The sequence below is a fragment of the Protopterus annectens genome, chromosome 11.part0 (genome assembly GCF_019279795.1).
Source record: "Protopterus annectens isolate FY-2018-M chromosome 11.part0, PAN1.0, whole genome shotgun sequence".
In the NCBI taxonomy this organism is placed as follows: Eukaryota; Metazoa; Chordata; order Ceratodontiformes; family Protopteridae; genus Protopterus; species Protopterus annectens.
This window is the reverse complement of record NC_056745.1, coordinates 86,311,806-86,328,156: the sequence shown is the minus strand read 5'-3', so window position 1 is coordinate 86,328,156 and position 16,351 is coordinate 86,311,806. Positions and strand designations below refer to the sequence as shown.

The 16,351-nt window shown below is 40.2% G+C and overlaps 1 protein-coding gene across 1 annotated transcript in view; it reads left to right on the top strand.

Moving 5' to 3' along the window:
- NUP205 (nucleoporin 205) overlaps nt 1-16,351 on the top strand; it is a 1,199,422-nt gene that overhangs the window by 125,375 nt on the left and 1,057,696 nt on the right. Inside the window, 2 exon segments of the mRNA XM_044087173.1 lie at nt 12,392-12,428; nt 12,790-12,829. Of these exon segments, the coding sequence (XP_043943108.1) occupies nt 12,392-12,428; nt 12,790-12,829 (77 nt within the window).

Here is a 16,351-nt window from a genome sequence, read left to right as displayed (position 1 = left end):
TCTTTTGTGAATCATTTATCTTGTCGAATGTTTGCCTCACTTTTGTAAAGCCACATTGGTCATCTTGTATTAAGTTTGGTATAAATAGCACTTATTCAAGCAGCTATAACATAAATAAAAAGTTGAAATTTAGTTTTTGGACTACAGGGTTCTTCCCCTCCATCAAGAAGACTGTTACTGCCTTTTTCTACGACTTGAGGATTTCTTTACTTGACTGTATTGCATTTAAATAAATTATGCGAAGCAAGGATTAGGGTTGATTTTAAATTTCTTTCATAATTCCTTTGGGAACCATCTCAGCCTGGTGTTTTTCCTTGTGTTTGCATTTGGATCTGCTCCTCAAGTTTCCCAAGTCAATTAGTTCAATTAGTTGTTTAGGTGTCCCTTCCTCAGTCATGAATAAATCAAGTCCATCCGGAAAATCTCCTCCTCTTTCTTCCCAGCCTCTTGTTTCCTTTTGCAGGCCATGAAGTTTTGCTTAGTGTTCTTTAAATGTTTATTCTTTTCTGGATCTCTCGTGATCCTTTAAGTCTTTCCTTGTTTAGTTTAAAAATGCCCATCTGTCTTTTGTTGTCTCAACATATTTCCTAAATACCTTTGCTTTGTAGGGTTGTTCTTAAAATTGTATGTTCTAGCAACTAATTGTTTCTGCCTTACTGCTTTGTCCTGGAGATTCTGCCAGATATTTTCAGGTTTTGTTCCCTAGGGTCGATTTCTGAAAGTAAGGACTTTTTTGTCCAATCCACCTACAGCATATCTTTGGGATGTGGGAGGAAACAGGAGCACTCTGAGGGAAACCCACACGACCAAAAGGAGGACATGCAAACTCCGCACAAAAGGCACCCCAGCCGAGGATCGAACCAGAGAACCTCTTGCTGTGAGGCGAAGAATTTATAGCCTTCAAATACTTTAATTTCTGTCTTGTTTAAATCCTACACAGTTCTCACACTATTCTATAATACATTATGGGCTTAAATAACAGGCATTGCTTGTGGTGTGACTTATATACAACAAGCACACCTATTCACAGATGTTATTGACATAAGTGTACTTCAATGAATTCTAATTGATGTAGTTCACTTCTTAGTAGAAGAAAATAAATATACTATGAGCCATTAAAAGCTTCTCCAGCAAGACTGAGGAGCCAATAGTATTTAGAACATCAAGAAGAACTAGAAAGAGTGAAGAACAATGCAAGATATAAAATGAAGTCTCATGCCACCTATGTCAGTACATAGGAAGAAGAAAGACCTGCTCTGGTTCATCACAGGAAAATAGCCACTACTTTGCAACATCTGTAAAGGAAACCAGGTACACAAGGTAGCTGAGCCAAAATGTTAAAAGCTACTGTCGCACTAATTCTCCCCAAATAGACTCTCCAAACCAGAAAGACTATGCAAAAGCATTTCAGCTATGGGACATTGGGAAAAAAGTTCAAATTACAAGCTAAAAGGACTGGACTTCTCACCAGAGAAGGATTTAATATCGAACAGAGACTGCAAGAGGTTTTGTGATAAAAGGCAGAAGGTAGTAGTGCTTACTAGGATTACAGGGCAGAGGTAGTAGTGCTTACTAGGATTACAGGGCAGAGGGTAAAGTACTGGAGGGTCTACTTTCCATATTGTTTGCCATCTCCTGTTTATCTGCTGTGCAGTTTTTACTGTTTTTCCTTGGTTTACAAGTAACCACATGTAATATTTCTCCAACCAACACTGAACAAAACTATGTACAAAATATTGGTCTTCCCTTCAATATTAATACCAGCTTTCAATTCCATATGGCCCTGAAAACACATTTGTTTGTACTGATCTCACCAGCTCTCCTGACCTGCCTCTCTTTACTAACAGTAGATGCCCTCTGATAATGGACATCTCCTCCATTCTAGTCTTAGTACTTTGGCATGGTAAGTATGCTCTTGAAATAAATAAAAATAGTAATGTCTGCTTGGTAGAATCCTCACTTTGTGCCGTTTTCCCAGTTGGAATGTCTAGTGCAGCTACAGTCTCATGTTTTGTAGCCTTTTCTCATGAAATGACCCTGCTGACCTTTCCAATGGTCACTCTGGCTGTTAAATTGGCGGACCTATCAAGAATGAATCTTTGATAATAATGGGGTGAAATATTATAACATAACCAAAAATACTTTCATCCAATTACAGCTTCAACAAAAAATATCTTCCGGATATGCTAGCTAAATTAAATCATTTTTACTTTCTTACTTTTTCTTTCTCTTCCCCCCCTTTAGGTTTAGGATATATATTGTTTTGTTTCTTTAAAATTGCCCTCGGTTAACCCAAATGGCTTGAGGGGGAAAAAAGAAAGACAAAAGTTTCATGTTTATTACAGTCTGGTTATGTGATCTATTGTTTTTATTTAACTTGGGTACTTGCTAGCGATTGATTATCAACCCTCCAGGATAAGTGTGCACGCTGTCTCTAAATATTTTAGTATTCATTTATTGCCGTTTATCCATCATCTTTCTCTTACTTCTCTGAAAAAGAATTTGGACACGCACTTTTTTTGCTGTCTCAGCATACTGGTTTCCTTCTTAGTCCTCCAGTGTTAGTATTTGGGCATAGCTGGTGACCCAAAAAGTTGCTTGAATCTTTTCAGTTCCTCCAGCACTAATTCTGGATCCTTCCAAGACTTGGAATCCAGAGGGAAGAGTATTTTGAGGATAGCTGGTTAGTTTGGTCTGAATTTAAAGTTTGTTTACATTTCTTGAAATATTGGAATGAGTTTTTCTCTTGAGTGTAATCCCAGGTGAATAATGGTGGTCGGCAAACACATGGTTTTCATTTGAAATGTCTGACATTTTATTACTATAGGCCTTTGAATTTTTGTGGATTCTGTTTGTAAAGTATTTGTGCCTGACGAAAGTTGTCTTTTGCTGCAACCCTGTCTATTTGGGTAAATGTCTTCTACAGTTTTACAATGTCTGCTCTCGGTCTCCTCTGGCAAGTTGGAGAATCTAAAGTTCTCATGTCTTCCTGGATTTTCTAGCTGAAGCAGTTTTTTCTTGATTTTTGTATTACTTCTGTTTTGGCTAGAGTTAGTGTGTGTTCACTGGCCATAAAACCTCTCCACATCATCCAGTTGCTGAGATAAATACTTTATCAATTTTTCAGATGTATTCTGACACAAAATCACTTATTGTAGGTTTTTTTTCATGAACTTTGTTTTTTCGTTGATTGCCAACACTGGGAAACTCTTGACATATTGGGATTTTACTGTATTACTCCACATGTTGTCATTTTATATGCAGTGCTCCCCCTTAGGAATAACAAAAGGGTCATTAGATGGATTTCTGCTGTCTGCCCCCCCACACACACACCCGTCATGAGAGCATTTATACCACTTCAATACTTTCCACTACTCGAGGAGAGAGTTTTAAGTATCTTCATCTTAGATTCAAGACCAACGACTAACGAGTGTTTGTTTTTTTCAGCTTTGTGCCTGTCAGCCCCCCCCCCCCCCCCTGTTGTCCAGGTTTGCCAGACACTGGAGCAGTAGGAGGATCGGCAAGAATTTAGCATCATGGAAGACTTGTTGTATGAGCTGTTGTCATTTGGTTTGTTGGTGAAATATTATATACTTCACTATGCTAGACCAACAGCCTTGACTTTCAATCCCTGCAGTATTCTAGTAGATTAGAGTTTCTCTACTCAGACTCTCTAATTATAATTTTTTTTCCAAATATTAATCATTGTAAATGTCAAGGTAGATTAGTAGTGGAATAAGATGCTGGTGTTCTAGGATATAAACATGATCACCTCATTGGTAAGAAATATTTTTGTAGTGAGAGGTGTTGTAAAGTATATTTAGAATTACTAAGTATTTAATTTAGAGAGTGTTGAGACCCCCTGATGATTATTAACATTCTAGGTCTTTTCATTAAAGTTTATGATGATAAAACACAAAATTACACGGTACATTCATTATAGTCATGCCTAACAGTACTTCGCTTGAAGTACATACTGCCGTTATAACTCACATTTGAGAAAGTATGCATATCCAGTATCTTGGTCATTAGAGAGTGCTGTAATTTCACTCTCATTCTGTTACTTCCTTGCTCTGTTTTAGAACAGGTTTGGTAAAATCTGCAGTAATGTAGCAAACTGTATAGAGGTTGGTTGATGCAGTGGAAACAAGTAAGATGAAACATCCTGAAAGGGTTATAGAAGATTAGAAAAGTACTACAGGATGAGAGTTAGTGTTTTAAAGGCTTGCATTTTTTTTCAGAATTCAGGGTATTAAAATGAAAACTTTATGATCCGCATTACCTAAAGCTGTAGACATGCACAATTTGATTAACCAGCAGATGTTAATGTAGAATAAAAGGCTACACCGAAGTCTTAAAGACATGCATGTGCCACCTGCTTTTCAGGATGAGCAGAATTAAACTACAGATGATAAACATTTTTATTTAAAATACCAGCTCTGGTAGCAGAGTGGGATTAAAGCCCTGACTATAGCCCAGGTAGAGGAGTTAGATTAGAGGCATGGGCACCTGACAGAACTGACATATGATGGTGCTCCTGCCCATTCTTTGGGTGGAGAGAAATGGTGCACGGTCATATTTTCTTGGAGGAAACATGCTGGTGCAAATGTGTGACCTTGAAGGGTAGGTATTATGCTCAGCAAGCCAATGCCTGGTGGTAGCCCATCATGTGACCTGAGACATTGAGAACCTTCAGTGATGTGGGTTGTACCCCCCACCAGGGTCAGTGGTAGTATATTGCAAACGTCCTCATTGTTAAAATGCTGATGAGGGCATAAAGTACTCTCAAGGCTACCTGAATGACAGACCCCTCTTGATAGATTTTTGTCCTATTCCTGGTGAAAGTCCAGATAAGAGAACAAATAAGCTTTATCCAGTTGGGACTGAGGCTTGAAATTTGGTTGGCACATGGGCAAAAATCACAATAGAAAAAGTTTTACAGGAAAACTTGTCAGCACTACAGTTGTGTCAGCAAAAGCAACGTAAAGAGGAACGTCTGCAGTTCAAATTCAGCAGGGAAGGGAAGATGCAGCTAAGAGATCCCCCACCCATTTTTTTCTTCTTTTTTTAATATCCCTGTAGTGCAGGTTTTAGAGAGGTTGCTTCTTCATGGAAACAATTAACTTGTGGACAAATTGGTTTGGTTTTGCAAATAATTTCATCAGAAACTTGCTTTCACCCCTGTAATCCCTGTGGCTTCATCTGACTCTCGGTATTAAAGTTTTTTCTCTGCCGCTGGTGCCTTTGTTCTTACTATGATTTGTCTGTATCTGTATGCGTCTACCTGCTAATGGCTAAGATATAATTCAAACACATAGCACAGCCTACTTAACCCATCACATTCGTTCTGCTCCCTAACTCTTTCTGTCATCCCTTACTGTAGTTTTTTTGTTCCACTGTTGCTGTCAACACACGTAACTGTTCCATTGTACAGATTTCTAAATAGAGCAAAACAAAGACTTGTCATCCACTGAAGACTGCCGTGCAAAAAGAAACACAAAGTAAAAGCTTGCAGTATCACCACGGAGAGATATGCTAAAGCTCAGAACAGGATAAAATCGCATAAAATTCAAGTATAATTTAAAAAATGAAGTGGGGATCAGCACTTTTGGCTATGCCTTAATCAGATGCTTAATTAGCTACAGTAGTTCACTGCCTCCATCTTATGTAATATGCTTCGTCCAATCGGATTATCTCCTGAGGTTCCTGCCCTTAAGAACCAATTTTTATAATTTGAGCTAGTCAGAAATGTAGGCATTGAAAGAACTTCAGCAGATCGATATTATTAAATTAAACCAGCTGACAAGGGAGGAGCTATAATAGTTAATGGAAATTGTAGGTTATCGGAATGATGAAAATGTTAGATGATGAGAAGACGTGCAAAATAATATGGAGATGGGAAGTGGATAAGGTGATTAAGAATGTGAAGGATACACTGTGTGATTTTTTTTTTTTTATGACTGATAGTCATACAACTCTCCTGTTACTATTTGGATGTACAACATCCTGTTACTCCTGTTATCAATGGCTTGCCAAAAATGCACAAGAATGCAGGTGATCCCCCCATGTCTAATTGTTTCTGGGAAGGGGTGGATCACTGAGCCAGCCTCCATATATGTGGAACATTATTTGAAGAGAGCATTACCCAAAGTAAGAATGGCTTTAAAATATTCTTCTCAGTTCTTACAGTCGCTACATGGAAAAGTTAACATGTTAGAAGGAATGAAAGATTTTATGTTTGTGTCTGTGGATGTCAAGAGTCTGTGTACTATGATCCCAAATGAATATGGGATAAAATCAGTACATGAGTTCTTAAGGAAGTCTGGTATGCTAGATGAAAAGGGTAACATGCTTATTTGTGAGCTATTGAAGATAATTTTGGAGAATAATATTTTTGTCTATCGGAAGGAACACTATTGGCAAAGATGGGGGGGTAGCTATGGGCACTTCATGTGCCAATAGCTACCCAAATATAGTTATGGCACAATGGGAAGAGGAATATGTTTTCAGCTGGAGGAACTTGTGGGGAGACAAAATCGTGTACTATGGTAGATTTGTTGATGATTGGTTTATATTACGGGGGGAGTGCAGAGAAAGACTTGCATTGTTTTGTGGATTATCTGGAAAATACCACGTCATTTTTAGAATTGGATGTACACACATGAAGGCAATTGATTTTTTTTGTATGTGACTGTTCTATTGGATGATGGAGGAGAATTCAATACTTGTGTATATATAAGAAGTATTGGAAGAATTGTACTTTTACATAAGGAGTATTAATTGTACTTTTACATAGAACAAGTATGCATCCTATGCACATCTATCCATAGGTAATTGATGTGTCAGTTCCTACACACATTGAGGCTTTGTACGAAAGTAGTACCTAATGAAGAAATAGAACTAAAGAAGAATTTATTAGCTCGTAGCTATAAAGACAAGGAAATTCAAGAAGGAATAAAACTAGTTAAGGATCAGAGGAAGGACATAGAAGATCACAGTAAGGAGGAGGGACATAGAAGAGAGGACACAAAAGTGAGAAGTCTGATGGTCTGAGATGTCTGCTCACAGGCAATATTGACATTTCTGTTATATGTGAGCTTACTAAAAGGAACTGGAAAATTCTAACTACGGATGATCAACTCGGACATATAGTAGGAGAAACCCCTAGGTTTTCTTTTAACAGACCATAATTTAAAAAGACTTTTGTGTTACAAAGGAGGAACTGATCACAGTGAGAGGACTACCAGGAAAGGTACGTATCCATGTAGAAAATGCAATCCATGTAGAAAATGCAAGCCATGCTAGTATATTGAGTCTAGCAATTTTTACACACCCCCTTACTGGATATGAGTATCATTTGAAAACCTACGTGGACTGTGAAACAAAAATATTATATATGTTGCCATCTGTAACAAATGTGAAGGGTTTTATGTTGGGAAAACGAATAGACCCTGTCTTGGTGATATCAGACTGAAAGCACACACTAATGCCCGTTCACAGCATATACAGAATAATCCTGGGCACACGTTTAATTTCCTGGCCTTGGAAAAGCTCAATGATAGTATAAGAGGAGGGGACTTGTCAAATAGATCCGAAATTAATGGAACACATTGGATAGCTGATTTACAAGTTGACAAGAGTCCTGAACTAAATGGGATAGTCCCTTTAAAACTGCTTCTTAAGGGCAGGAAGCTCAGGAGATAATGTGATTGGATGAAGCATATTCCATAAAAGGCAGAGAACTAGCTAATTAAGGATCTGATGAAGGCATAGCCGAAAGTGCTTATTTATCCCTACTTAATTTTTTAATTGTACTTGGATAAAGAATTTTATACTGTTCTGAGCTTAAGCATGTCTCTCTGGTAATACGGCAAGCTTTTACCTTGACTTTACAGATTTCTGTCTGCATGCTGTAACAAGCTCTTTCAGTTGCTGCAGAACTTTGTTTCCACATCCTTTCATATAGTATATTTATTTATTATTATTTTACATTTGTTTACTGGGAAGGTCCAACTGGGCAAAAGTCCTTTTTCAGCAGAGGCCCAGGGAGAAACACTCCATAGTTACAACAGAGAGTATGTACATAGATACAGATATACAAAGAGTTTACATATAACGGGACTTAAGCCATTTTATGTAGATTTGAATTGATTCAATATATGCTGTAGTTTTCAGCAGAGGGCCAGGGAAGGACTGCATATTTCGAACACAGACTATGTACATAGTGTGATAAAGAAAAGTGATTTACATAGCGTTTTGTATCATTTCCACGTTGCTTTGAGTATGTTTACACCAGTGCTACATTTTACTATGCCTATCAAAATTGTTAATGTTGGTTAATTTTCCATTGCCCTTAGTAAAGCTGATTAGTTTGTCATATGCTGTGTTGCTTTTTATGGTTTCATTTAATGTATTCTATGCTGTTTCACTAAGCAGGTTAAGCAGTTTTTAAACTAAGATTATTTGATTGCAAGTCTTCCCCTAAACCTTTTATAAAAATGTGGTTTGCATAATTTAAATATCACTTTAACAACACATTGCTAAACATATTTCCAGCTCTCCCTCATAAATGTGAAGCCAGTCATTTTAAAGCTGCATAATTTCAATAGGCAGTCTTCTTTACCTATATTTTTGTCCTTAACCCAAGATTCAGCAGCCCTGGAGAGAGTATATGTAGAGGGATAGGAGCCACCACAAGGGAGGGAGATACAGGGGCTTTTAAAAAGTTAACTTGTACAGCTTCAAAATTATTGTCCTTGCAGTTTTAGTAGTTGCCCATTTTTCCATGTACGTCATAAAGCAGGGGGTTAAAACTGTGGTGCATAGTCAGTGTCAAGGAGAAGGAAGGCAGTAATACCAGGCTGTACATTTTAAGACAAAGTTTCTCTTGGCTGGGCTTTACTGTTCATGTCTGCAGAAGTTCGATGCTCCTCTCCCTCAGCAACTAGTATTTTGAAGTAATAACTTGAGGATTTGTATTTAAATAAGCAAAATGTAAACGTTTGTGCATTTTTCTGTCAATTTTTGGTTTAGTTACACACACAAGTGAAACTGGTCAGACTCAAAATTCAGAGTACCATATTTCTGTATCAGGAACAAAGCCCATCCACATATCCCCATGCCAGGGGGCTTCTCCTATACAGGCTTTCTGCTTACGAGGAGGAGGATTTCCTGTGCAACAACAGGTTTGCAATTTAGATCAGCAATGTATGGTTACACATTTGGATGTCTCGAACTTGATTACCAGCTTGAGGCAGTTAAATCAGTCAAAGTGTTCATTAACACTGAAACTGGAAAATGAATAGCAAATTCTTTGCTTTATATATCCCTTTCTGAATTACAGTATTGAGATTTACGGCCAAGTTTTTGCTGCTTTGTGTAATGGACATTAACCACAAGTAGAAAAACCCAGCAAATCTTTTTAAAAAAATCTAACACCTTCAACATCTATAAAAGGGTTTATTCTTGTGGTGCTGTGAGATCAGAAATTATGTAACCAAGCTTGTTGCTGTCATTGAAATAACTGAGGCAGTAATTCACCAGCATATTTACTGTTTACATCATTAAAGTGTGAAACAATTGAATGGTTATTCATTCAGGTGACTGCTAATTGTGAAGTGTGAGAGTTCATTGACTGCATGCTTGTTGTACATTTTAAAACAGCAGTGGAATGTACAGAGTTTAGTATACTTCATTCTGTATCCCTTGGTAGTTTTCTAATTGTGTATCAGCTCCATTTCAGAAACTGCCTTCTGGCTTAGAGCTGTTGATTCCTCTGGACTGCGTGCTATTGTGTGTGTGGAAAGGACTAAAGTCACACACAAGCTTTATCTGATTAGCAGCCGTGCTCTGTCAAGCAAGAGGCTTTGTCTCTGGATGTAGTTATGTAGTGCTGCCCCATTATCAGCAAGAAGGTCATTTTAATTTGTCTGACACTTGTAAGGTTTGTGCCTCACTTGTACATTTGAGGTGCATTTCAGCTGTAAATGTCTTATGACCTTGCAGAGGGCAAGATTGTGCCCCACCACTAGCTAGTCAGGCAGCCTCTTAAGGGCTTTCTGCATCTCTGATTAGCTTGGAAGACCAGCCGTCCATACATGGGATGTGAAGTTCACTTCATCATTGACTAACTTGCATTTCACCTGTCTGAGCATGATGGCTTTGCAGTTCAGTTCATTTCTTGGAAACAGTATTCCTGGTGGCTTTCACTTCTTTTGGAGGCTGTTGGAGCTTTAAGTAATTATGTAGATTTTTTTTCACAAGGATTGTGTTGTGTAATGCAAAACATTTCTAACTGAAACTGGTTTCAGAATTCTTTGATCCACTCTTATCTCTTCATGTCTTATGGAATGCAGAAATCAGGGGAGAAAATGGCATTTTTTTATCCTAGATGAGCATGGTCATGTCAAGTTTTACCTGTGCATGATTATTTTAGTAAGCTATAACAGTAATTTATCTCTGCTGTGGGAAAGGCTGGCAGCTGCAGAACAAACTGTTTACAAGTGGCTTGCTATAACAGCATTATCTGTTGCCATTAGGTGGTCCATTACTCACTGGAAAGTGCTTTTGTGAAAAATTGCATCTCCGGAGGCACGACTGATGGCATTGCTTCCTTTTAACAATTGTTCCATAGCAGGCAGGTGTACCACTTGGACATTTCTCTTTGGAACTTGATGGGAGCCCATCCTTCTTGGGTACCTCCTGCATTTCAGTATTTGGCCTTCTGAGTCTCCCAGCACCTTCCTGCTGTTTTATTGCATAGAAATACATGCAGTTTTAAATTCATCATCCCAAGTCCTCCATGTTAAATCGTATGATGATCTTCATTTTTCACTGTTGCAGTCATCACATTTGGGTTATCTGCTTGCAGTAGCCCTCAGTCAGCCTGATTAACAAAGTTTTGGGTCCTGCGTCGGTTGCGGTCTCATCTTCCATGATGTCGGGTAGTCAGGGGTATAAAGCATGCAGCCGACGCCATTTTATCCGTCTTTCTTGTCGTGCGGTGCCCGAAGCAGTTTGCAATGCCGATCGGCCGACTCCTGAAATTTTCATTTTCGAGTTTCAGAACCGAAGTCTTCGACTAAAGCCAAGTACCCTGTTGGGGAAACTTTTTCTTGCTCTTAACTGATGTCAGTAAAAGTCAGTAATTGTATTTCTTGTGGAAAGCAAATACCTCACAAAGATTTTCATTTGTAATGTATTCCTTGCCTAGGCCCTGACCACGGCGTACCTCGCTGTCAGTTTTGTGCCTTATTTAAACAACAAGCTATTCGTCATCGGTATGTTTACGCTTCTAAATGTTTCAGTACCCTGTTCAATTATCTAGGTATGGCTTCGGTAAGCCACCCGACTACCGACATTTCGAAAAAAAACAAAGATAAAGACAGAGACAGGCCGCCTAGGTCCAAAGCTTTGGCCGGGGGCCCCATCCCTTTTTTCCCCTTAAGCCCTTAGGGTTTTGCCCCCAGTTTTCCTTTTTTAGTGCCCTGGCCTGGACAGACCTAGAGTTTGATTGTGACCTCTTTTCTACCACCTCTTTGCTATAAGTATATGCTCTGCTGCATATTTTCCTAGATCACACTTTAGGTCACCTTTCCTCTTCCCCTTTGTTTATAGAGGTGGATTCTCTTTTTCCAGTTTTTCTGGTTATATTATTAGCTGGGCCTAGCTCACAAACGAGATCTGAGGTAATTCATGCCTAGCATTGTGGGATATAAGGGGAGCCTCGAGCCGGTGGAACCAACTCTCGAGCTTTAGAGTGGCAGTCGAGCCGAGGTCGGCTCCGAACCCATCCAGCAAGAAAGAAGGCGAGAAGAAGACAACTAACATGGAACGTTATGGTAAGAACATAACTTCTATTTCTTGATGAGCTTTAAGCATATAAAATTATGTCTATACATTTTAAGTGGCCCTGAATACAGCTTAATGTGCTTTTGTGTGCAATTAGTGGATATAGTGTACATAAATGGCAAAGTTTAGGTAGTATAAACATGTGAAAAGTGCTGTATCCAAGTTTTGGGGTATCTAATTTGTGATGACTTTTTCATTTTCATCCTGTTTTGCTCCTTAATGTAGTTTGTTTGCTGTTGTATGTATTAAGTTTGGTATAGTATAGTGTCTTAACATTGTACTTTTTATGGTTTAAGTATTTTCTTTTAAAGGATTCCTATGTGGTTACAAAAAATCTAATAAATATATTTGCATCCATATGTTTTTCTTGCTTTTAAAGTGATGTCATTTGCAAAGATTTTAAATATCGCTCATCAATTTTTGTACGAGATTGTGCTTTTTTCTTTTAAATACAAGGATTTGTTGCACATTTTTGTCCACATTATAAAAAATTGATAAGGACATTGTACTATATTTCCATTTTTTTTATCTTCTCTTGTAGTTTAGTGAAATTGAATATGAGCACCAGAGAGCACACTGTAAGTCATAAGATAAAACATCTCTCCTGTTTGGAGATAGCAGTGTAGAAACTGTTTTGAGATCATATCAGGTGAGTTGGAAATTCATTGACATGCTGCCCCTAGTATCGATGGAGTGTGGTTGATTAATTGCATGAAGTGCTCATCACATACTTGGTTCTGTATCGTTTTATTCATTAAAGAAGCTGTACAGCCTCACTAACAGCAGGTACAGCAAGTCACTTTCCCTAGTCTTGAAGAGGAATAAACGTAAGTGAATGGCAGTTATATTATCAAGTATTAAAATGTGACTTTCATGTTTTCTTTGTTTACATGAGCATTAGAGTATCAGCAACATTGAACTTGCCGTTCTGTTTCACAGGCCAAAAATGTTCAGCAGCGTGAGAAGATTCAGAAGGCAGGTACAGAGGAATCGCCATTCAGGGTCAGCAGGGGACAAACTCCTTCCAGAGCAACTGATCAAGGAGGTGTTCATCTTGAGTGACTTGTTTATCGGAGAACTAGCTGCCCTGGAGCTGCTCAGGTCTGCTGAAGATTTTTATCAATTGTAAAAGGTGTCTGTGTCTGTGTGTCTGTGTGCATGTGTGTCTGCGTGTCTGTGTCTGTGTGTCTGTGTGCATGTGTGTCTGCGTGTCTGTGTCTGTGTGTCTGTGTGTCTGTGTGTGTGTGTGATGTCCTTCTATTCTCATGTTGCAGTATTCATAACAGTAGGTGTTGCAGCACCACCACACGCCAGTGTACCAAAGGCTTTGTTCCGGAGGGTCGTGTGGCATCTCACCAGGGCCCTAAACCGACATTGGGTATAAAAGTGACATCTGCAATTCTCATCAGAATTTTTCTGCAGCAGTGCTCATCGGATGCCTGTTGCCAGTTCCACTTCAGCATCGCGGTGACCAAATTCCAAATTGTTAAAGACCAGATGACCGCTTTTGACCATTACAGATAAGTGCCCTGGGGCTTTAATTTACTTGCTGTTTAGACTTGCATGTCAGCTAGGAAAGGAAGTGTGCTTGTGGGAGACAAATTCCTCACAAGGACACACGATAAGTGTGTTTTTGTCTAGGCGAGGCCCATGACCATACATCCTGTCCAATTTGTAAGTGCTCGTCCCCAAGACTCTCCATAGCCGATTTAGAAACTATAGCTAGAGAGCCAAAGATTCTGGCGCTTGCACATGGAGGGAGAGTAGGCCCATCCGATGAGCCGCCAAGAAGAAGGTGAAAAAGTTAGTGTAGAATCCCAGGTTGCGCCTCAGGCCCCGGAGGCTCTAGAGTTGATTGAAGACCGAGTCCATTCAGATAACGGTTACCAAAGCAGGCCAGGGTGTGGGAAACAGAAGGCAGCCCACTGAGGTCATTCAGCCATCAGAGTCTGATGGCGGAGGGGAACCACGGCTCACATTTTGGAAGCTCCAGCTCCAATTCATGCTACTGATGTCTGCTTCTCTTCTGTCTGCTCCTAAGACTCCCTTGAACGAACCAAAACTAAGCACTCTGAGCCTGGTTGGGAATCATTCTCTGTCTGTTTTAAGGCCTTCAGGCCTTGCAAACACAACTTCCCTACTCACACCTCAACCATCCTCCATGTGTCTGAGGAAGACTACTCCTCTTCTGAGGAGTCCTTCTATGAAACACAAATTGAATCCCCAAAGAATTCATTACACCAGAGGAGAAGTCTTTATCTCCTGAATCCCCAGGAGAAGAATTCACCTTGGGGATTATCTCCCTCATGAGAACATTTTAAGTGGCAGGCCTCTGAGGTTTCAGACACCAGGAAAGGTACTTTGACCTTTTGCAAATGGAGCAACCATCTCCCTCAGCTGTGCCTCCCTTACTGCTTTCAGGATGCCTTCCTAGCTACTTCACAGTCTCCTGACTCTCAACCCCCAGCAGCCAAACAACCTGATCGATTTTATACGGTCCCCCAAGACCGTTTCTTTTCAGGAACCCGCCAGCAGACCCAGCTGTTATAGCCGTTTCTGCAGATAAAACATCTGGACAACTACCTTCTACTGCTCTTTAACCAACTGATAGACAGTAAATTTATGGACAGGACGGAAAAAGGTATACATTTCACTGGGCCATTGGGGCCTTGAACTACCAAACACGCATGGCAAGGTATGTTCTAGATACTATCTCTAAAGTCTTTACCCTTCTGACTGAGGGTCAGGATTCCCCTATCAGAGCCCAATTAAATTCACCTCTCCACAGCATCCCAAGTGACCAGGCACTCTAAGTGCAGTTATGATGCAACTGAAGCTTCATCCAGAGTTGCAGCTTGGATCAGTTTGTTACTCCTGGGTAAGGCTTCAGCACCTCCCCATGGCCATTCGAACTACAGTACTGGATGCACACTTAGACAATAAGGCCCTTTTCGGGCAAGCTTCTGCTAAGCTTCTCAAATCCTTCCAAGAGAAGGGTAAAGAATTACAGAACCTCAAACACCTTCTGGTATCCCCTATTCCTAGATATCATAGGAATTACCCTCAGAAGCCCTCCTTTGTTAGAAAGCAATCTTTCATTCAGTGCCACAGTCAAAGGGAAGTAGACAGCCGAGGAATACTTCTACCCCCAAATTTCCCATCAGCTCCTCCACCACACCCTTTCGGAGCCAGCCTGACCAATCCAGGCCTCTTCCACTGTGACTCCCCTCCCTTGCATCCAGCAACACCCTTATCCCTTTGCCTTACCCTCTCCTTTCTCTCCTGGTGGAGACTAACAGCAAAACAATGGGTCCTCTCAGTCATCCAGAGAGGATATTACATGACTTGGTGGATGCTCCCACCTTTCCAAGGTATTCCCCAACCACCAAAACCAAACCCACCTTTTACCATCCGTCATTCATCAGCTTCTAAATCAAATCACCATAGAACCAGTGCCCCCCTCAAAGAAACACAGGGTTTTATTCCAGAATGTTTGTAGTACCAAGGAAAGAGGGTCATTGGAGACCTATCTTGGATCTATCCTTTCTAAACCTCTTCCTCCATGTTCCCAGTTTCAGAATGATCACCTTACCATGTCTCTTGCTTCTGATCCCACTGGCATTCATGGTAGCAACAGATCCAGATGCCTACCTACACATCCCCATTAATCCACATTACAGGAAATTCCTCAGATTTTCAGTAGGCTCCTGTCATTTTCAAATCATTGCTTTTGGTCTCTTCACTGCCCCTAGAGTGTTTACAAAGTGTTTAGCCCCCTTCATTGCAATTCCCAGGATATACAAATATACCCATAATTGGATGACCTACTCATCCTTCATCAAGACCATCAAGTCTTACTTAATTTACAACAGGTGTTGAACACCGCTCTTCTGGGGTTCACCAAATGTAGAAAAATCTCATCTGATCCCTCACAGGGCTTGATTTTCCTGGGGTGCAGAATACAGACTGCATGAAAGCCTTCATACCAGACCAAAGGGTTCAGGAACCCTCCCTGTACCTCAGTCAGAACCTTACCCAAAACTTCCTGACAGCTTGGGAATTCCTGAGAGTGTTAGTCCACATGGCATCCCTCATACCTATGCTACCTTTGGCAAGACTCCACATGTGCAAAATGTAATGGGTGTTAAAGAACCTATGGACCCAACACTCACAACCCTTGGACTCTACTTCCACTTCTCCTGCCTAAAAAGGAGATCCAGTGGTGGATCTCTGCAGATTAACCTGGGGACCAACCTCCAAATTCCAACCCCACAACAACCGCTCCACAGATGCTTCAAATCTGGGCTGGGGTGCAGTGTTACAACCAAACCAACAGCACCTCTACAAGGAAAATGGTCTACTCTAAAAAGTACCACGTCAACATCAAGGCAATGAGGGCAGTATGGTTAGCCCTTCTAACATTCAAGCTCTATCCTGCCAGGAACCTAAAGTAATCCCAGACAGTATGACTGTCCTGTGGTACCTAATCAAGGGGGACCAG